General features: G+C 36.5%; 2 protein-coding genes across 2 annotated transcripts; both read right to left on the bottom strand.

Annotated features, from left to right (window-relative positions):
- Positions 1–1981: 1981 nt before the first annotated feature.
- On the bottom strand, positions 1982–5926 carry LOC143462716 (vitamin D 25-hydroxylase-like). The gene is made up of 9 exons (XM_076960969.1): positions 5613–5926; positions 5310–5455; positions 5079–5181; positions 4906–5015; positions 4657–4778; positions 4337–4449; positions 4003–4147; positions 3674–3834; positions 1982–3550 (listed from the first exon to the last, which is right to left on the bottom strand). Exons 1-9 carry the CDS (start codon positions 5895–5897, stop codon positions 3233–3235), a joined length of 1503 nt encoding a protein of 500 aa, XP_076817084.1. The 5' UTR covers positions 5898–5926; the 3' UTR covers positions 1982–3232.
- A 5659-nt stretch (positions 5927–11585) lies between these two features.
- On the bottom strand, positions 11586–16675 carry LOC143462715 (uncharacterized). The gene is made up of 2 exons (XM_076960968.1): positions 15145–16675; positions 11586–14945 (listed from the first exon to the last, which is right to left on the bottom strand). Exons 1-2 carry the CDS (start codon positions 15164–15166, stop codon positions 12325–12327), a joined length of 2643 nt encoding a protein of 880 aa, XP_076817083.1. The 5' UTR covers positions 15167–16675; the 3' UTR covers positions 11586–12324.
- Positions 16676–22710: the final 6035 nt, after the last annotated feature.

Below are 22710 nucleotides of genomic sequence, written 5' to 3'. Positions count from 1 at the left end.
ATTTATTTTTTCATTTCTAAAATACTGTACAGTATTTCATAATATTTCTTGTACGTTTAGATGGTGGCTCTGATGAAGGCATACTGAATAGCACAGCTAAATTTTTTTACAAAGCGCAATGCTGTATAGTACTGTACTTTTGAATCAATAAAGACCGCAACGTTATTATGCGTAGATAATCGGCTATTGTTTTGTCAACTAACTACATACTTTATTAGGACAATTGTGAATGATTTTCGCATAACTGTTAATAATCCGGTTTATCGGATTTTATTGCTATTGATTTAGCACATTTGTTCCAAAACATTTGTGTCGGAGTCGGACAGCGGGGTTTCCGGATTAAAGGGGTAAAATGCATGGGAAGAAATCCGTTCCCGGCAGTTTTGTGTCGGATAGCGGGGATTCCGGTTCATCGGGGTACGGATTAACGAGGTCTCACTGTATTATGAAACAATACAACATTATTTCTTCATTAGCAAAAAGACAAATAAATCTTCCCTGCATGAACTTTTTCGGAGTTCAACACAAAGTGCTATACAAACAGTCGAAAACCGCTAAAACAAAGTACTGTTTACGTTGTAAAGTCCAAACCCGGAAAAAATTTGCCATGTCTTGTCTTATAGGCCATAAAAACGTGTCATGACCGACCGATAAAATCATCCAGCATCAAGATAATTAGGTGAACACCATTTGCAAGTTACAAGTTCATGTACAAACTATATCGATGCCGGGACATGATTGCATTATGTGGCATGAAATCAAAATCGACTACGGTATCATCTTTTACCGGACGGTCAATGCGTAGTTATTGAAGATATACAATGGCTAAGGCGACCAAAGACGTGGTATGTTGCCTTTATCAGACGCATTTTTCGCATATTGTCGGATACTGCAAAGTATGCCAGGAAAATGTTCATCAATTAGAGTTACTAACAAGCAAAATATAACATAACGATGAAAATTGTTATACACTTATGGCGTTGACGTTAAAAAACGATCAATGTTACTTGATTGACCCGTTCGTAGTAGTGTGAGCCAGATGCTATTCCGTTAGCAGGAGAGCTAGTTATTTAACATAAGCCGAGCAGTCGCTGGGTCGTGCTCTCGTTGAAAACTCGCAAGTCACGTGTTCTGTGACACATGCGGCAGATAGAACCGTCGGATATGATATAATTTACGGTTTTCTTTTCCTCTGCACCTAACCGACGAGCTGCTAGAAATTTGCCATTTGTACAGATTTGAGCGAAAACGTCTGACGCTGCTTTGCAGGTGGTTAAGCCGAGACCAGGTTATCCTGCAGGTAGCGATGGTCCTGTGGGGTAGGACTGACCCTTTGAGATACGAAAACAATGTTAGCAATTACAGTCCTTGCGTTAATGTAGGTGCTTAAAATATCTTGTCGAAATTAATTTTGAGCATCAAAGCGTTGGTGACACACTTTCGTTAATGAGTACTAAAATGTTTGTTTAATTGCTTGGCTCACCATTGCGACCTTTGTACCGAATTCTGACCGACCTTTGCGCCGAATTTTTGCGCAACCTGCTATGTTCGCACACGGGAACCTAGAGTTGCAATTCAAGACCGTAGACAATAATTACTAACTGTAACTAGTATAGACGGATGTAAGCTTTCCCTTCAATTAAACACACTTGATATGAGTGAAATATTGGAAATTTTGGTTACTTACAGAACAAATATAAAATCCAAGAAAATAATAATCATTTAATTTGCAAACGTTTTCAGGTATTCTAACATAATTTGTTTTCAAAACAAGCACTGAAAATGAGTTAAGCAAACCCGAAATGTCTGCAAATGAATTAATTAGTTACTGGTTTTTTGGCTCATTTTTTCAAAATACATTTTTATCAGTTGTTCATCGTCAGCAGGAAAATAGCAGCTGACTGTATTTCAAACTAAATCAGTTTGTTCCGGCAGTTCGGGTTAATTATTATTATTGCGAAAGCTCACGACTGCGTAACTATTTGGTTCAAATTTGATTTATTCTTTAATACTTGCATATACTGTAGGAAATGCATTTAGACATGTACAGTATAGTATAACGACTATATCTAAACAATAGAAGCATACCATATTATACGTACAGAACCCGATTAAAAATTAATTGTTTCACACTTTGGTAAATTAAATGGCTATAAAACCATCACATTGTTTGCACAAATAACAAAAACTTTAGCGTTCTAGAGTCAAACACAAAGTAACCAACGGTAACATTAATAAACTCATAACGTACCTTTTTGCAGATTTTAGAAAATTTAACTGATCACCTACAACAACAGCTAGCTCATGAAAGAGTATTTTTGAAATTGTTTGCAAAACGTTTGTAATTGAATAACAAAGTTAAAATGAGCACGGATTGCGTAAAATGATAACAAGCAAATGTTAATAACAGCTAAAATACTCACATGGGTAGCTTTTTACTTATCAAGGGTTGTTTAAATTTCGCAGCTAAATATTTTGTCAGGTTGGCGACTGGCTTATGGACCTGTTCAACCTAAGTTATAATTTAACAGACCGAAAAGTCTATCGGCGGCTAAACGAGAAAAAGCTGAACACGAACGAACATTTGCTTTGTAAACATTAAAAGAATCCATTGCCGAATATTATCAAGCTACAAAATATCTTCGTTTCAGCGCTTTTTCCCCTCGCCAATGAAACATAAATTCCAAAATCATTTACTACAAGTTAACCTTTTATCATTTAAAACACGTTCAAGTAAGCAATAACTTGGTTGAACCAATCATAATGCTACATGTTATCTTTTAGTCTGACATTTAATTACCATGGTAATTAAACCGGTATGCCATGTTTATAAACGAAGCTGTTTCCGCGCAAATCTGCGAAAAAAGTAGCAAGAAATTAGAAAAAAAATGGATAATTTTCGACCAGATTTTAGTCTGTTTTTTAGATGTGTGAACAGAAGCATAGGATAATAAATTTTGCTGACGTTATAATCTAAATTGGAACAAGCATGTTATAATCTATTTTTGCTGTTCGACGCCCTTTAATTGAACGTGAACTAATGTCACTTGTGGAAGAACGCACGAGTCACATATCTTGACGTCATGCTATAACTCACTTCATAGTAGAACAGTTCTTACCATACTTGAGTCCCGTTTAGCTAACAAGAAAACATTACCAATTAATCACAAACACAACAAACAATCAAAAACTTTTGGAAAACCAAAAAGCTACAAATGTCTATGATTAAAAGTTAAATTTGCTTCGCAACGATACGTAAAGGGAAGGGAGAGTAAATGAGACCGTTGACAGCGTCATCTAAAGCTGGAATTTTTTCCGCATCGGGATCGGGTAAGATTTCAAACTTCTGGATAATTGACACAAGAAGAAGGAAGATTTCCATTCTAGCAAGTTGCTCGCCCACGCAGCGACGAGCACCAAGAGAAAATGGTATCACTTGGTTGGACACTATGAACTTCCCGTCTGCGTCGAGGAAGCGTTGTGGGTTAAACTGAAGCGGCTCCTCCCAAACGTTCGGGTCATTATGCACTGCCCACATGTTGACTAAAACCTACATAGAAATGACAAAATAATACAAAACATACACCATCAGAATTACTAAGACATTAGCCAACTAATAGATTTCAATATACACCGGCATAAAACAACGATAAGGAAATGCAATTATCTTTACCATTGTGTCTTTTGGTATGGAATATCCATTGAATTCAGCGTCTTCGTTCATTTTGTGATAAGTCATTGGGAGTGCCGTTCGAAATCTCAACAACTCTTGTATAAATGCGCTAGTGTAGTGCATCTTTGGCTTGTGTGACATTTGAACTGTACCACTCGGTCCTGCAGCATTCAGGAGTTCAAGTATTAGAATAACAGAGCGCGGTTAATCAAAATATTTGAGAAGAACGTTAATTTTTTCACTTTTTATCAGAGTCTTTGACAAACTTTTAAGTGGTACAAAAACATTGTCCTTAGATATATCTGCTGTTTTAAAAAATAATTCCTCACCTATAATTTCATTTATTTCTTGTCGAAGTTTCTTTTGCATTTGCGGATAGTGAAGCAAAATAACACATGTCCACGTTAAATAAGTAGAAGTTGTTTCTGTGCCAGCTATCATAAGATCTCGGACGTAAAAGAAAAGTTGCTCATTCTGCAAACAATTAAAAGTACATGAAAAAGTTGTAAATGTTAAGCAAAAATGTCCCAATGATATGTTTTGTACATTATACACAAGTCGTCACTGGAGAATGACATGATGAATGGAAACTTTGATTATTACTGTAGACTTGTAAAAAAACTACAATTTTAAAATATATAGACACGGCATCGTCATATTCACCGAAAAGAAATCGCTTCCAGCTTTTATCTCTTTCAAAAATGCGTCGATAAAATCTCTCGGATTTTCCTCATCGTAAGTTTCTTCGTGTTCAATTACACTCTTTCGAATCATGTCTGTACAGAAATTAGCCAAGTTTTACATAAATACAACTGTCCTCTTCAGAACTATAAGGCTCGGTCAAAATTGAACAAGCTATTGGTATATTTCGCGTTTATTTGTTATTGCAAAATAAGAAGTGACAAGAAATCAAAAGAAAGCAAACATAGATATACGCCACTTCATTTTGTGTGGCTTTGGCCTAAAAGCAATAGCCAGCTTACCAATAAAAATACGAGTGCTTCTTGCGTACTGGCGATGAAATTTGGTAAACGGAGGTATATTGACCAGCTTTGGTGCAAAAAAAAGTATTAGGTTAACAGCTGCAAAAGCTTGGTCCTCAAATCTGAACGAAAATAAGTAAAAGTAATTTTAAATCAATTTTATTACAAGTGTAGCCTACTCGCGAATAGTGGCTGATTTCAACAAACTTATATGCTTGGGTATGTTTGAATTATTTTATATATACTTACTCCTCTAACATGATTTCTATTATTTTTGCAAATTCCTTGTCGTCGTAACTATATCGCTTTCCAAATATAACACTAGAGGCATTGTTGGCGACGGCAGCGCGCAAAATACTCTAAACAAGTGGTCGGTTAGTCAAGGTAATTAAACAAAAACTTTTGAAAATCATACGACTTACCTTAACCTCAAAAGGCTTTCCTTCATGTGACCTGAAATTTTCGTTGAGGAATGCGGCCTCTTCGATCACACGACTTTCCATAGATTTTTTACCCATACCAAATCTAGTTAAAAACGTATAATATTTTCAAAAACATTGTTGGAAATTCGTTGAAGCAAGAAAGCAAGACAAATGAAAAAAGTTTATTGAGAAGTAAATGCAAAATATAGTTAAGCATCGCACAAGATTTACCCTCGAAGCGTGTGGAATCCAAATTTTCTCTGCGATCTGAAAAATGGTCCATAATCAACAGTTACAAGTCCTAAGTTCTTAGAAATATCTTTCATCCATTCAAAGTCGATTCTTCCCGAAAATTTGTTGGGGTGCTTAATTAGTGCCTAAATATACGGATATTGAAATTCAAGGTTGGCAACGATGGATTGTATAACTATAATTTCGTCTTATACAAGAGATAAACTTTGTAGATACTTTTCAATAATGTTGTTTAATGCAGTGAAAGTTGGAACATATTTTTTAAAACAGCAAAACTCTCACTTCATGCAAAGTATTAAATTCATTGAAAACCACAACTTCCGCTGTTGCCAAACGAATGGACATAACCGGTCCGTATGTTTCGGAAAGTTTCAGCAACTTGGCCTCTGGATATTTGCCCATGAAAGGCATATACCCTAAAAGTGGTATGCCTCGTGGACCAGGTGGGAAATTGTTGGGTCTTTTGTACCAGTAATACAACGAAGCAACAAAAATAGCCCCAAATACGCATAAGGTATTTGGGGCGTTAAGATTTTCACCGAGCAACAAAACTAAAGGGTTGTACATCCTAATGGTCTAATACATAAAGTTAATAATTATGTAATGACTAAGTTACCAATTATTTAAAGTATTAAATGATTATCTACTTTAACGTCAAACCTGGGATATGACAATGACGAATACAAGCAAAGCCTTCGGCTACAATATGAACCTGCTCGACTACATTGCTCGAAAAACATTAAATTTCTGAAAGCTACAACTCGTACACTTAATCAGGAGATGCTTTGGCAGACTGGCCTGTGCAGACGAGTTCTTGTCGGTATTGTGATGGTTCATGGTCTCATGATGCATAATATATCACGCATACATGAGCACCTTGGTGTAACCGCCTTAAGAAACTTCAATCAAGTGTACCGGCTATTTTCCAAACTGCATAAAACATAACTAACCACTTTGGCGACCGCTAGGACATTCTAAGGGACCGCGAAAGATATTTTAAGAGACGTCCACTTTCAAGCACTACCTGCTAAGTTTCTGCTCTACAATAGCTGCAGAAGTATAAAGTTTGAGGAAATCGTTGGGAAAACTAAACACAACTTTTCGGCTCAAAAACCCTCCAAAAATCACTGTCACTAACTACAGTTTCGAATTGACATGGTTCTTCAGAGTAATGACTGATGTGGACGTGACTTAACTCTAAGTAGTGTATAACCCAAGCAAACGAAAAATAGGCAAAAGTTAATTATTTGCAATTATCACGCAAAGGATAACGTTATAGCCTTGCCAGTGCAATGTCTTAATTGACCTTTAGCCAGTGCCCAACTGATCAAGGAGTGAAGTCTTGTCGCATTAATGGCTCTTGTGTCATGTCGTGCTCAGCACTTAATGGTACAGGAGTGTGAGGAACCACAGTTCAACTGAGGTTGCGTATAGGGGCGATGACGTAGACTGATTATCATCAAAACCCGTCTAAAGTCAACAAGCAACAGTCTACGTCAACAGTCTTCGTCAGTCTGTTTAAATATAGGCTACATTTTTGCAGTCTCAGCTGTTTAAAATTACGCCGAAACGTGCGTTATTTTTGCAATAACTACTGAATAAAAAGTAAACTTTCGAATATTTTCGGTTCGATCGAATGCGTTTATAATTCAAATTTAGCAATTTTTTGTATGCCGAGAATTCAATACAACGGAATACGTTAAAGACCAACTAGACCACCAGGATCAGTAGCCGACCAAGCGATTAAGTTATACCAACTGATAAGCGTGTAAATAGTAACGTGATAACGAGTTTGAAGTGTTATAAATGCAAAGATGATCATTATAAAATAACATTTTACAGCACGTCTCATCTATCGCGAAATACTTGCCGCAGAATTGATTATACCCAATGCTTTACTCTTGTTGGAAATAAAAAAAATGTATAATATATTATTGCTATGTCGTATTATGTCACCTTGTGGGTGGCCGCTAAATTTAAATTTTAAACCATGCACCATTTAACCCAAGACGGTTAATTACAACCAAGACTTATCAGCTCGCAGACAAACCCAAGGAAGATTCAACTCCTACGGGCGTTGGTTGGGTCGTCCTGCGCTTAATCATTGTGGATTGAGTGGTCTGTGGGTTCAATCGACCTGAAAACAGCTTTGTGTAAATTGTTTTATGTCTAAAAACACACGTCGAATAGTAGTAATTTCATATCGTCAACCAACCATGTTTTCAAACTTATCGCGAAAGAAAATATTTGGGCCGCGTACAATTGTAGCAACAACATAGCTTGATTGCTGAACATTTCAATAAGTGGTTATTCCATTTTAAGTATAGGTCACGTACGCCCTTGTTAAAGATAAGCGGCTACGTTAGAAGAACTATGCAAAAATTTGATTTTAGTTGATTAGGGTTAAATAGAAGTTAAATTTAGTTATTAGGTCAAGTAGTTATAACAAGTAGGTTATAGATTAACAGAAAACTGTGAAATACAGCTTCGAGCTACGTAGTTTGTAGTGAATATGGGCAGCCACCATTAACGGAAAACGTTCTGGTAACGCATCATGTGACATTGTTTGTAAGTAACAAAGTGGACTTAGTTAGACCAAGGTTTCCCAAACTGAATTTCGTGAAATGATCACAAGATAGGAACCCGTAAAAATCCAGTGTAGATTCAAGCAAATTGGAATTTTTGAAATAAGAATATTAAAAATAGGAAAAAATTATAATCTGTAGGAAATAATAGAAAACTGAAAATGTCCTAACAAGAACTAAACTAACTGTATTATTGTTTATGCAGGAAATCATCAAACTGGAAATTTTCAAACAAGAAAACGTGTGTCGTAACAGAATTTAATCCATATCAATATTTCAAGCAGACATCTTTACTGATTTATTATTGTATCATCTTACATTATTGTATTTAATACAAGAAAGTACAAGGCAGTATGGAGTACCAGCACAGACTTGACCAAATAACAGTATGGTTGCACCATGGTTCCGGTTGGGAGTTTTATAACGATAATTAATAATCGCTAGAGGGCCGACGTCAGTTTTCCCAACTGACTTTATCCCAGTGTAAAATGAGTTCAGACAGGCCAATTGGCGGGGCCTACGATTTTTAATGGGGCCTATTTGTTTGCAAATCTAATTCATTGTCACGCCTTCTTAAAGAAAACTTATAGCAATAACACAAAAGTTGAGATGTATTGTACAAGAAATACAAATTTCTGTGTCTTTATCGAGCATATTCCAACAGCGTCATAGCTAAGAATCTGTGTGTGCCCACGTGGGCGAGATGGGGGTCCTTCAAGTCGTGTTCTGGTTTAGCTTACATACAAACTCTCATCGCAGTGTTTAAAGAACACAAAATTAATACTTCGGTAGGGAAAGTTTGACTATATGGCTTGTATAGATTTACTTTTACGTGAAGTCAAAAGGCTAAAAATTAATTAATGTCAGATATTATAAAAACGTTCTTAAAACCAACGTTTTGAAACATTTGCTGTAAATTGAATATTATGAAACATGTAGCCAAAGAAGTTTAGTCTTCAGTGAAGATACGTCCGACCTTTCGACTTTTATTCTGATTTTAACTTCTGTCGGAATATGCACGTTACGATTAACATCTACAGCTAATAGTGAGTAAGTTCATAATGGTGGTAACCTCCCGTTTATAAATCATGTATTTAGGATTTACAACCTTACCTAATTTTTAGGGGGACCAAAATTCGCTTATTCATAACCGAAATAAACGACAAGTAAACATACCTCATAGCAATAAACAAAATTATTCTTATCCTAATGAGTAATAACTTAAATAGGCTATTACGTAGGCTATTGCAGTTAGTCTACTGGCAATAAATAAAAATATAGCCTACTGGCTGGCGTTGTTTCCGCCAGCAGTGGTTCCAACCTAATAAAATCCACAAACTAGCTAATTAGAAATTGCCAGCAAAAGCAAATGTCTTCTGCCGAATAAGTTGACAGTAGCCTACCGGCACTTCTACAAAACGGCGCCTATAACAACAGACTGTTTCACATAACCTGTTTCCATTTTCTTTCCAGTTAAGGAGCAGCAGACTATGTACCTACTACTGTGTCTATATTAAGAACATACGACATGATGATGATCATATTTCGATATCTTCTTACTTTTGTATAGAAAATAACAGCTAATCATGATGACGTGATGATGATGGCGTTGATTGGACCCTGCCGAATCATACAAGAAAATCACTCGCAGCAGGGAAGGTTTGGCTATCCTTTAAAAACTTGAGGCGGACAAACCTGCCACACAAGTTCATCACATCGGTCGTATTCTTCTGAATCTGGGAAGAGTTTGAACTAAAGCAAAGCCCTAGTCTAATTATAGAAAATAGTCGGCGGTCAATCTCGATTTTTGCTGTTCTAGCTGTCGATACTGACAGGTCAGAATAAAGTGCAGTACATTGCGTTACGTCACACTTTCGTTGATTTGCGAAAACGCCAATATCCAAATTGCAAGTAATTATTACCTATTTTATAACCTATTTTTTCTAACAGCTTTTAAATACCATTTACGTATCAATCATGGCTGTATGGCCTCGGATTTGAAAATGTTTAGTCTGTGACCGTTACGTCACGAGTCACGCGTCAAAAGTTGTTTTTCGAAATGCTTCAATTTTATTTTGGGATCTTGTGATTTAGTTGTTGACCGGACTTGAATTCTCCTTGATGCCGTCAGATAAATTACCTCGCTTGAACTGGTGTGCCACATACATACCGATGTAATATTTACAATCTTTCTTTTTTACGTTATCGATTTCACTGGTGGCTACCACGCAATGTAACATTCAGTTAGCTTTGCCCAAAGGTGAAAACCTTTGTGTATGATAATAAATAAAAATGGGAACTTTATTATTTAGTAATTTGTATTGGCAACTGGCATTAGGCAACTAACAGCATAGTCACGCCGTTTGAGAAATTAGAACTCAAATCATCGAAGCAGAAGTAAAACAAGTTAACAACCATCAATCGTCCTCGCTCATCCTGTAGCAATAGCCGCCAGTGTACGCGGTCTTTATGGCGAATATGGTTGTTGTGTAATACTTTACACAAGTAATGCACAAACGAAAAAATTTTTGTCATAAGTCTACATATGCCACAGGTCTATATTTTACGAATAACACGGTCCAGACAAAACATATGTTGACTGTATATGATGTAGTTACGACGGACGACGTATGTTTAACATACGATCGTGTTGCTGATAGAATATGATAGGCTTACTAGTTACTGTGGTAGGTTATGTAGACCACGCAAAAACCATACGGTTAGATTAATTTCGAATGTTAAGAATGTCGAGTGCCTGCTGGTTCTCTGGGCTACAAAATTGAATGGTGGTGTTGCAATATATAAGGGTGCATTACGTTGTTATCGTGATCGTAATTTCTTTGAGTCTCAGTCAGGTCATGAAAACTTTTCATTCCCAGAAAGTCTAATTATATTCACTTTTGCATAGAAACAAACATTTTAGGCCAAGCCGTAGCTTTCTTTTCTCTCTGAAGTAGCCGGCCCAGCCAACACAATGACATCCTGGCTAAGTTCACAACATCAATCTAAGCAGTTTGTGCAAACTTATGTGGTATAGGTGCGTATTTAGCAATTATGGTTTTGTATAAAACAGTAACTATACAATAGGCGTATTATTATGTAATGCATAAATATCAACAAAACTGAAGGCGCTGATTAGCAACCATTCAAGACTGATGGATGCCGTGACTAAAGTTAACCTAACTTCTTTGTATGCGTACCAAACGCAACTACGTAAATAATAATATGCGCATCAGCTGACCATTCATGATATGCTTAATAAATTCATAAATTGTGAATTTTAGCAAAGGTATTGGTTTAAATTTTTTTAATGACATGTTTGACTTACTGTAAGTACCAAAAAACTTCTAAAAAGTCGAATCTCGATTTCGTGATAAACTTTTGCGAACTTAATCGGGATATTACTGTAGTGTTCGGAATAAGGAATTAAGTGCCAATAAATATTGAATTATGTGTTAACGTTGTGTGTTATACAAGGCGGCCAAGCTAGTTAAGATTAGCTTACATGAAAACTGATCATTTTAAATAATATTTCGTTTCGAGACAGAAGATGGTAAACAGGTTTGATTTGGCTCAGATCAAAACACTGTTGTTTGATTTTCATAAATATTAAAATTTATACAGTACCTACTAAGTCAATGTTTAACAAAATTGTCATTTTAAAATCGTTTGAATTTATTTTTATCAAACGCGATGCGATGCAACGCGGCATGCAATAAACTTTACACTTTCAGATTGAAGAAACACTTTGGGAAAAGTAGAAAGAGTTTTTAAGATGAAATTAAAGAAAAAAATAGCCCATTTGCAAAGTTTGCAAGACTATTTCATAAGCGAGCTTCTTTTAGCAGATTCAATACAGCGTCTGAGTTCGACTAGCCTACTTCCAAACACTGAAACTTTGAAAACGATAAAAAAACTTTATGCAAAATATGTAACTTATTAATTAGACGCTATTGAACACACAGTGAGTCATGTAATTGAAACTTGTAAGTTATATTCTAGATCGAGAGTTCATTTGAGAAAATCTAGAAAGGATTAAAGTCACCACCCACTTTAATACTGGATACAAAACAAGAAAAGACACGAGACAATTGTTTATAATGATATGTTATGTACCACAGTAGAAATTAGTGTAGACTACATGCGCCATTATTAACCATACCTAAAATAAATGTTTACTTTGCAGCGTTGTATTAGTCGATTATACTACATAACGAGAGTAATATTATGTGCTGTTATAGACTATTTTGTATACAAGTTTCAAAGTGTGTACATCGTAGTAGTAGCCTATATTCATATATTACAAATATTTGAGAAAACTTCTCGAGTACCATTAAAAGAACGATATTTCGTGTAACCCCAACAAAGCTTTGTGTAAAAAATATTAATAATAACAAATTAGCACAGTTTTACTCTAAACATTTTTCAATGTTTTTTAAGCATTTTTGTATCTCTGGGGTTTGCTCGACAAAGCTATGTTTTCTTGTGCAAAGTGCAATCTCGAAGTTTTTCTTTGCTTCAGTCTTCCTTCCCAGTTTCAGAAGGGCACGGCCGATATGGTAAAAACAGCTAGCGATCTGGTTTTCGTCGTCATTCAAAGCTTGACGCGTAGCCAAAACCTTTCTTAGTGTATTCAACGCTTGTTCAAAGTTTCCTTGTCTGATCTGGCAGAGTCCAATCATGGCCAAGCAGTCGCAAACCTCTTCATCAAACTCAGGATGTATTGCCAAGTTTTGCCGAATTTCCAGCTCTTCCTTTAGTATCTTTAAGGAATCATCTTCACGGTGCATCTTGTATAAGCACCATCCAGTTTGATAGAGATTATCTGCAACGGTTTTGTTGACTTTTTCGTCTCTCGACGCTCGTCTTTCAATCTTCAAAGATTCGTTAAGGACCTCCAGAGCTTTCCCGTATTTCTTTTGAATTATCAAACAATTTGCTTTGCCAAACAATATGACAGAAATCTGCATATCATTTTCAAGATTTTTTCTTATAGAAGTCCTTAATTGCAAAGCCTTATTAAGGTTATCCAGTGGTTTTTGATAGTCTCCTAGTTCCATCAGACAGAAAGCAATCCGCTTGAAGCAAATGCTCATTTTATTGGCCGTATCCTCATCAACAATTTTTGAATCACTGATTTCATAACATTTCATTTGTTTTTCAAAACACGTGAGAGCGTTTTCGTATTTTTCCATTCTCCAATGACAGTCCCCCAACCTGTGATAAACATCATCAAATGAAAGTAAGCTAGTTTCACTTTTATCACGTTCCAAGGTATTTATGCATTTTTGATATTGTTCAATTGCTTCCGGGAATCGTCCAAGTTCTGTGTAAAACAGAGCTAAGTGCAGCATGCATTGCTGAGCAATATCCAAGTGAGCTTTGTTTTTCCAGTCAAGCTCGAGTAACATTTTGTTCATTCTTCTTATGCCTTCATTAAATAGCTTAAGATTTAAACATACCAGAGGAATGATTGTAGTTTCGGTTGAAAAATCGACGTTTTTTACCATTTTCCAATCTAACCGTGCATGCCAATGAAAAATATAAACAGCTTCAAAGTAACCAAGTATGGAATCTGCTCCGACCATGTCCACCAAAGCAACAGCATCTTTTTCCAATTCTTCATTTATTTTGACAAAATCGTCTTGTCCTTGCTTGTCCATATAAGTCCTCAAACGAATCTCGCAAGCGATAGCTACAGCAAACTTCATTTGAAACGCAAACTCTTGTGTTATAATATCATTTTCGACAAGTTTGCTAAGGATGTCAAAGCAAGACTGCTCTTTTATTGCATGGCGTCTTCCAGCTGCAGAAACAAAAATAGTCGCTGTACGGTAGATCACTCGCTTCATATCGAATGTTTCTTTCAAACCATAAATCATGGGAATATTTTCGCCCGGGTGAAACAGCAGTATGTTTTTTTCGTTCTCTCGAAGATATTCTAAGCTCACCAATCCATTATGTTTTTGTTTATCAAGTTTTTTGTGGATACTTGACTCGAAATTGTCATAAACCATCTGGTCACCACTAACATAACATGTTCTTGCCAAAACGTCCGCTAAATGATATCCATTTTTCAAGTCTTCCTCCCCATCCAAGTACTTCACCATTTCACTTACTGGTTTTATCAATTCTGTCTTCCAAGGTTTTTTGGACGTTTTCTCCTCTCTCCCAAGAGGTGTTTTATTTGCGTGCGGAGCAAATCCATCCGGACATATTCCGCACGTAGTCACGTTGTCGTAAAACCAGTCTCCGTTTGGTCCGTCGGGATCATTGAGACTTCTTAGAGCCAAGAATCTAATAACCGTCTCTTTTAAACTGACTAGAATGACTTGAAAGATTACAGTAAACCATCGGAAATATTCCTGAATGTCTGAATAGTTTCTTTGATTTTGTACTCCTTCTTCCAAAACAATGGCACTTTCAAGGTCAGAATAAGGTGTAATTTCTTTTCTTGCTAGAGAACCTAGTCCAGTCATAACATATCTGCAAGGTGGTGAGCCCATGACTCGTTCGCAAACGTTGACAATAGTTTTCATAATATTTGTGTACTTTTCGGTAATATCATTCTGAATTTTGATGATGTTATTGATTTTTTCCTGCATCTTTTCTCTCTTTTTACTTTCAACCAAACCAGAAGGAATTATCTGAAGCCTGTTTAATTCTTCCTCTGTTTGTTCTCTCATGCGCTTTACTTCTGCTTTGATGATATCTGCTTCTTTGATTAAATCTTCATCAATGTTCTTTGCTTTTGCCATTTTAAATATATTTTTACAAAGCTGCTGTAGGTCATTTCTTATTGTTTCCACGTTGTCTGGTTGTCGTACGATTGCAGCATTTAAAAGTGCAGCACTTCTTACCATATTGATTTTATGATAGCTTTGCTTCTGGTACAACAAACCCAGTTGGTGGATGTAAGCTGCGGACTCTTTTGGATTTCGTTCTTTGCCATTGTCATAGCAACTTTGACGTAAAAGGTTTGCTAAGTCGTTTTCTTCTTTTAAACATATCTCCTGATCTTTTTTTTGCACTGTAAAATAATTGGAAAGCTAACAGAAAATTAAACGGGAATGTCGATCTTGGCAGCAAAAGTACAACCCGGTATGATATAATAAGGTCTTGGTGGTTGCTAATAGGCCTATATTTTAAAAATTTAGGCTTTAGAGTAATAAATGTGAAGTGATTTACTGAAAATTCGGCATGCTAATTTCACCAAAGTTTTATATTACCTTTGCCTTGTTTTGCAGTCATTGTTGTTTTGAGTCCATATAAATGAAACAAAGAAGTCACAATCTATATATTTCCAAAAGTAAACCGTGAACGCCTAATGTGCTAAAACAAGTTGAGTTTTAACCACAGAAAAGTTGTCAGTAAACATATAATACCGAGAGAAGAAAACATCAATAACATTTAATGGTTAAGTAATTCTTGGCACAAACGTTTAGCAAAAAACACAAATTTGCCGCTAAGTATGACATCAATACGTTGTGGCAACGGTGACGTCACGATGTAAAATCCTTATATATCACATCCATTTCAGAAAGTTCTGATGTTTGGGGCGAGAAATCAAGTATGAATAGGACGTCTCGTGTTGGCGGCATTGACTATCAAATTTACACATTGAAATACTCGATGTGTCTCACTCCAAAGCTAGCCATAAACTTATCAGTTGGAAGACGCTCTGTGACAACGGTGCGCACAGCGCACTCCATAAAAATATTGAATAAGCACTTTAGCTTGAATGATCTATAGTGTATAAGATAAAATCATACAAAAGGATACGCAACCATACTAATATACACATACCAACCAATATCAACATCTGTAGCTCTGTATTGATAAGTGTATACTGAAGACCAGGGTGTCCAACCTTATTGGCCAAAGGGCCACATGCGATTTACGAATGAATGCGCGGCTACTAAAGTGTTTACTGCTAATTTCTAATTAAAACCCTCACACCAAAATTCTAATCTTAGATATACGTATTATCCTCTTTTAAAATTATAAGAACAATAAACATACCAAGATTTAAGCTTAGTAAAGTCAACCAAGTTTCTACTATACGTCGACATTTCAATGTGAAGTTTAGCACTGTTTTTCTCTTACAAGTTTGGCAATATTCGTTGAGATCGACGATGTATAAGCAATACGAAGCGAGTTTTCCATATGGCTGTCAGAAATTAGTAAACAAACAATAAATGCCAAATTCTCGGAATGTAACTTCGCCATAAATTACGTAGGCGATTCAGTTGATAATATAAGTCATTTCGAAAAATACAGCGCGGGCCAAATGTGGCACGTGGGCCACGAGTTGGACACTCCTGCTGTAGGCTTGTAGTATATAATACACGTGATTGACGTGAAACGGGGTGGTATGTTATCGTTGTTTAACCTAATGCTATAAACCACTAACCAGTACTTCTCAACCATTCTTTGGCTTACTGGCTTTGTTTAAATCAAATTTCAACAGTTTTGTGTTTGCCGTGCGTTTTTAAAAATTACTGCTTATTAATCACTAAATACTGTAAACAACTTTTACTTCCCTACATTTACTGACAACTATTTTATGGTTTAAAATTAAGTCGTTTCAGCACTAACCCTCTGCGTAACGTTGCCTTAACCTATTTTCTTTGCTTTGGTAACTTTTCTAGTCAAGCACATCTCTAAACTTTTACTGTTCTTTGAATGTTTACTTTAGGTTTCAATTGAACAAAGGGAAATGTCACTGTTGAACAATACTTTTAAACACAGCAAAGCAGTTCTGCTTTGAGATATCACTTCTACCTCGCTATTGTAGTGAATATTATAACACTGCTTGTATCAGCAAACTCAAAGGCTTGTATTACAAGCTATTTGCTGTTGCGGGCCATTTTGTCAGTTCTAGCTAAGTAAGCGGGCCGCACAACGTTTTAGTCATACATACTAAAACCTGTAAAATTTTGCATAATAATACCGATTCATTCGGCAGGTTTTTGGCTGCTCCCGCGGCCGCAAGAAAATACTTTGGCTGAGTGCGGCGATCTATTGGAGACATACTCCTTCGACTCAATCGTGCTATCAGCTTTTGATATCGCATTGTCCAATGATTAAAAGTAGAAAGTTCATGAATGCTGGTTTCGTCGGAATGATTGTCAAACTGATTTGCAGACCGCACAAAATTTATTTCGCGGGCCACATGCAGCCGCATGTTCGTCACCTTTGCACTAGTACAATCAATTGTGTTCAGTTTAAATATACAACTCCTCAAATTTCAGTCTGCAATAGTAGAAGCGAATGTCCTCTTTGATAACAAAGCCGTTAGAGTAACTTTTTGATAAAAGGCAAAGAACAAAGTGTATTATACCACACGTTTCACTCAAAGTTATATTATTTTTAATTGAAGCGGTACAATCATTATTTCATAAGAAACTGTAGAAGTTTTGGCTGAGTATAGTTGCAGTGGCTTCTTTTCGAAAAGTTGAGAAACTTATGTATTCTCTGATTTTAAACCAGGCCAACCTGAAGCAAGTCTTCTTCGTTGGTTACGTACACCATCGGTTGTTTGTTGTGCTTGTTCTGAATGTGATGTGTATAAAATCGTATGACCATATAATGCAAAATGCAGTGTTCAGCAGTGACTACCATTGGTTTAAAAACGCGATGTTTCAAAAAACAGTTACGGCAACCCCATGCTCTCTACTTTTACTTTATAGCAGGGGTGGCCAGACCTGCTTCATGCTCGAGCCGCATATAACATATTCCAGTTTTAAAAGAGCCACAACACAAACACAACAAAAAACACGAATTTATTCACTCACAAAGAAGTGTAGCTATTGATTAACATTAGTGCTGCGTGGTGATACTATGAGTCTCCAACTGGGCTTCACCAACTCTTTTTGCAATTATTATTATAACTAGGGCAACCAAAAGTCATTATGGTCAATTTTTTTTTACCTGCTCAGAATGCTATGAAACAAGCACAAAACAAATTTCAGCTTTGTACGACGTGTGGTATAGAAGTAATTAGGTCAGATAAAGTCAAAATGTTACGTTAGGTCAAAATACGGTCAAATTGTTTCTTTAGGTCTTTTTTTTAGGTCAAAATCTATTAAACTTGTAATTTTGTAACCATTTTGTAATATTTTTCTTCCGTTTTTCTCTTTTCTTGTACCGCAAACAATTCCAATCCCGCAAATTTTACTTAGAACCAAAGCCACAAAGAGAGGGAAGGCTTTTCAGCACGTTTGGTGACGTCACGATGTGACGTCATTGCATTTGAAACTGCAAGTTGTCAATCTTAATACGCAGAAACGAAAAAAAATCAACACTAGAAAAGAATTTTGTCATTTTTAAATGCGGTTTTAGATTAGAAAGTTGCTGTAGACAGTGTAGAGACTATCAGTATAGCGTTTTTCAAAATGAGGTCAAAATTTAAACTTTTTAGGTCAAAATAAGGTCAAAATGAGGTCAAAATTTGCAAATTTTAAGGTCAAAATTTATAATTTTTAGGTCAAAAAACTGGTTGCCCTAATTATAACCGTAACCAAGACTTAAAACTAGGTCAGCCCTGACGTACAGCTTCAATCTGACAGTTTACTTAACTACAGCGTACAACTTAGCACACTTCTGTACAATAATGTACTTTTTGGAGTGTAATTTGATTATTGCTAACAATGAGTCCATTGTTAATACGTGTGATAGAACGCATTGTTTCATAATCTGATAAAACAACTCGTCTAGACCGGGAAAATTGCATGTCTAATTCAACAATGCTAATTCATTAAAGAGCCGCAATCAAAGGCTCAAAGAGCCGCATGCGGCTCGAGAGCCGCAGTTTGGCCACCCCTGCTTTATAGCATCGACCGTAAACTCCTTTCTAATTTTCTGCAACACTTGCACCCACGTTGTCGAAATTTAGCAATGTAAAATGACTTACTTTCTAATTTTCAATTTCCACCCTTTAATGTAAAAAGGTTGGTGTCTGTAAACCAGTATCTTTTGAGGCAAGAAAATTCTAGTTTACAAACATAACTCAAACTATTTGCATTGGGGCAGAAGACGGCAATGATATCACATAGACCTATGTGCATATTGAACCATTTTTTAAAGGAAGGGCAGCGCATTCATAAAAAGTGTTGACCGTCATGAAAAACATCAACATGTGCTCCAGTTATCGTCTGATAGGTGGGGGAAAGCGGGGCAAAACGGACCTCTCTGTTTTCTCGAAAACGAAAATCGCTAGCATCACCATTCGTGAGCTAAACCAAGACGAGTGTCCAGAAAACGTTTCTTTCGAAAAACGAGGCAGATTTCATTTTGCACAAAGCAGTGAGCGAAGGGAATGTGGTTCGGAGGATGTTTATATTACGAAAGCCTAGTGAAAGTTGGTGATGGCTGCTAAAGTTCAAGTGAAGGTGAGTAGTATAGTCCTGCCGCCCTAGGATTCCCATTACCCCGTGGTAACGTTACCTCTGAGGTAGTTCCATAGCGTCACCCGTCCGTATGTTTTGGAAAGTTTCAGAAACTTGGCCTTCGGATATTTGCCCATGAAAGGCATATACCCTAAAAGTGGTATGCCCCGTGGACCAGGTGGGAAATTGTTGGGTCTTTTGTACCAGTAATACAACGAAGCAACAAAGATAGCCCCGATTACGCATAAGGTATTTGGGGCGTTAAGATTTTCACCGAGCAACAAAACTAAAGGGTTGTACATCCTAATGGTCTAATTATTCTAATACATAAAGCTAATAATTATGTAATGACTAAGTTACCAATTATTTAAAGTATTAAATGATTATCTACTTTAACGTCAAACCTGGGATATGACAATGACGAATACAAGCAAAGCCTTCGGCTACAATATGAACCTGCTCGACTACATTGCTCGAAAAACATTAAATTTCTGAAAGCTACAACTCGTACACTTAATCAAGAGATGCTTTGGCAGACTGGCCTGTGCAGGCGAGTTTTTGTCGGTATTGTGATGGATCATGGTCTCATGATGCATAATATATCACGCATACATGAGCGCCTTGGTGTAACCGCCTTAACAAACTTCAATCAAGTGTACCGGCTATTTTCCAAACTGCATAAAACATAACTAACCACTTTGGCGACCGCTAGGACATTCTAAGGGACCGCGAAAGATATTTTAAGAGACGGCCACTTTCAAGCACTAACTGCTAAGTTTCTGCTCTACAATTAGCTGCAGAAGTATAAAGCTTGAGGAAATCGTTGGGAAAACTAAACACAACTTTTCGGCTCAAAAACCCTCCAAAAATCACTGTCACTAACTACAGTTTCGAATTAACATGGTTCTTCAGAGTAATGACTGATGTGGACGTGACTTAACTCTAAGTAGTGTATAACCCAAGCAAACGAAAAATAGGCAAAAGTTAATTATTTGCAATTATCACGCAAAGGATAACGTTATAGCCTTGCCAGTGCAATGTCTTAATTGACCTTTAGCCAGTGCCCAACTGATCAAGGAGTGAAGTCTTGTCGCATTAATGGCCCTTGTGTCATATCGTGCTCAGCACTTAATGATACAGGAGTGCGAGGAGCCACAGTTCAACTGAGGTTGCGCATAGGAGCGATGACGTAGACTGATTACACTGGTCAACAATTTTTCAAAAATTTTTTGCTTCCATTAAGAAAACAATTGATTCTTATGTATTTTTGGACGCTGAATCCAAAAATGTCGGTTAAAATTGCTGATTAGCTCTAGTTTAAAAGATAATTTTTTTTTTCATTTTTGTATGTTGATCTATATATGGCAAGCCTTGGTGCACTTTATTGAACACAACAGTAACAATCTACAAACAGTGTAATAATTGCATGTGTTTATATTTCAGCATAGCATATGCAACAAATAACTGCCACTTTCCAAATATAAATTTCTAATCTATTTTATCTGTTATATTCCTTTTGGCCTTTAACTCGTATACGGTTAATGGAGCATCCCTAGATATCATCCAGCAAAAGTGAGCAAGCATTGATTGATTCTGTTTTCCATGGTACCTCTTTTGCATTGCAGATATGCATTGGTGAAATCGCTAACCATGCTAATCACTAACATCTCCACAGTTTGGTGGAAAAAATCCAGGTGCGAGTCCAAAAAGTGTATCTTCAGTGACATATTGCACTCCATGCATCTGTATGCTTTAATGAGATTTACACCAATTCCGTGTAGTTGTCAGCTCTTTTTTCCCCAAGAATTTTGTGGCCAAAAACTTAAACGCTTCCCATGCAATTTTCTCTTTGTCAAATAACACTTGATCAAGTTTACCGTCTTCGAAGATGATGATTCTGCCAAAAGATTCCTTGCTGTAGTCTAGAGCTAAAGTCTAAATTTCTGATTTAACTTTTGGTAGTTCCAAATCCCGGATAAGATCGTGCAATTCAATTCGTGCAAAAGTAGCAATCGCTAATGTGGTCAGTAGGTTCTCTCAAAACCATTGGAACAGCAAAGGGCATACATTTTCTTTTTCCGTTTAGCCATTGCCAAAGATTTGCACCACAGGAGCTACAGCATATGTGAGGGGCCCAACTCTTGTCCTGATCACCAACTTTACATCCAAAATACAAGTTGAATACAAGGTTTGCTTTCTTGACCACAGCCGTTATACTTCGCTTTTGTGAAGAAAAAGTTATTTCACCACAAATGTAGTAGAAATTGTCTGCATTTTTAATGCATTTACGAGGCATCTGCAGAAAGAGCAGTTCAGACTACACACATGAAGCAAGCAAACAACCCAACTCAAACATACGTCAAAATAAAAATAATATGAATGGAAACGTCATCTACCTTAAAACAAATATATTAAGTGCCCAACTCTATCTGGCAGATGCAAGCTACAACAGATATACGCACACTCCTTTCCGCGTTAGCAAGTAAAGCACATTTTGGCATGGTGCCATATCTCAAAAACTAGAGCTAATCAACAAATTTAAAGTTGATATTCGAGATCAGTGACCCCAAATTATCCAAGATTGACCTCATTCGTTTCAGAAGCAAATTGGTTGTTGACCAGTGTTATCATCAAAACCCGTCTACAGTCAACAAGCTACAGTCTACGTCAACAGTCTTCGTCAGTCTGTTTAAATATAGGCTACATTTTTGCAGTCTCAGCTGTTTAAAATTACGCCGAAACGTGCGTTATTTTTGCAATAACTACTGAATAAAAAGTAAACTTTCGAATATTTTCGGTTCGATCGAATGCGTTTATAATTCAAATTTAGCAATTTTTTGTATGCCGAGAATTCAATACAACGGAATACGTTAAAGACCAACTAGACCACCAGGATCAGTAGCCGACCAAGCAATTAAGTTATACCAACTGATAAGCGTGTAAATAGTAACGTGATAACGAGTTTGAAGTGTTATAAATGCAAAGATGATCATTATAAAATAACATTTTACAGCACGTCTCATCTATCGCGAAATACTTGCTGCAGAATTGATTATACCCAATGCTTTGCTCTTGTTGGAAATAAAAAAAAAGGATAATATTATTGCTATGTCGTCTTATGTCACCTTGTGGGTGGCCGCTAAATTTAAATTTTAAGCCATGCACCATTTAACCCAAGACTTATCAAATTAACTCTAATCAGACTAATCGTAACCCAAATTACAACCAAGACTTATCCACTCGCAGACAAACCCATTCATTCTACGGGCGTTGGTTGGGTCGTCCTGCGCTTAATCATTGTGGATTGAGTGGTCTGTGGGTTCAATCGACCTGAAAACAGCTTTGTGTAAATTGTTTTATGTCTAAAAACACACGTCGAATAGTAGTAATTTCATATCGTCAACC

Source organism: Clavelina lepadiformis, chromosome 6 (genome assembly GCF_947623445.1).
Source record: "Clavelina lepadiformis chromosome 6, kaClaLepa1.1, whole genome shotgun sequence".
Taxonomy (NCBI): Eukaryota; Metazoa; Chordata; class Ascidiacea; order Aplousobranchia; family Clavelinidae; genus Clavelina; species Clavelina lepadiformis.
Note: the sequence above shows the minus strand (reverse complement) of the source record. Positions and strands in the feature narration are given on the sequence as shown.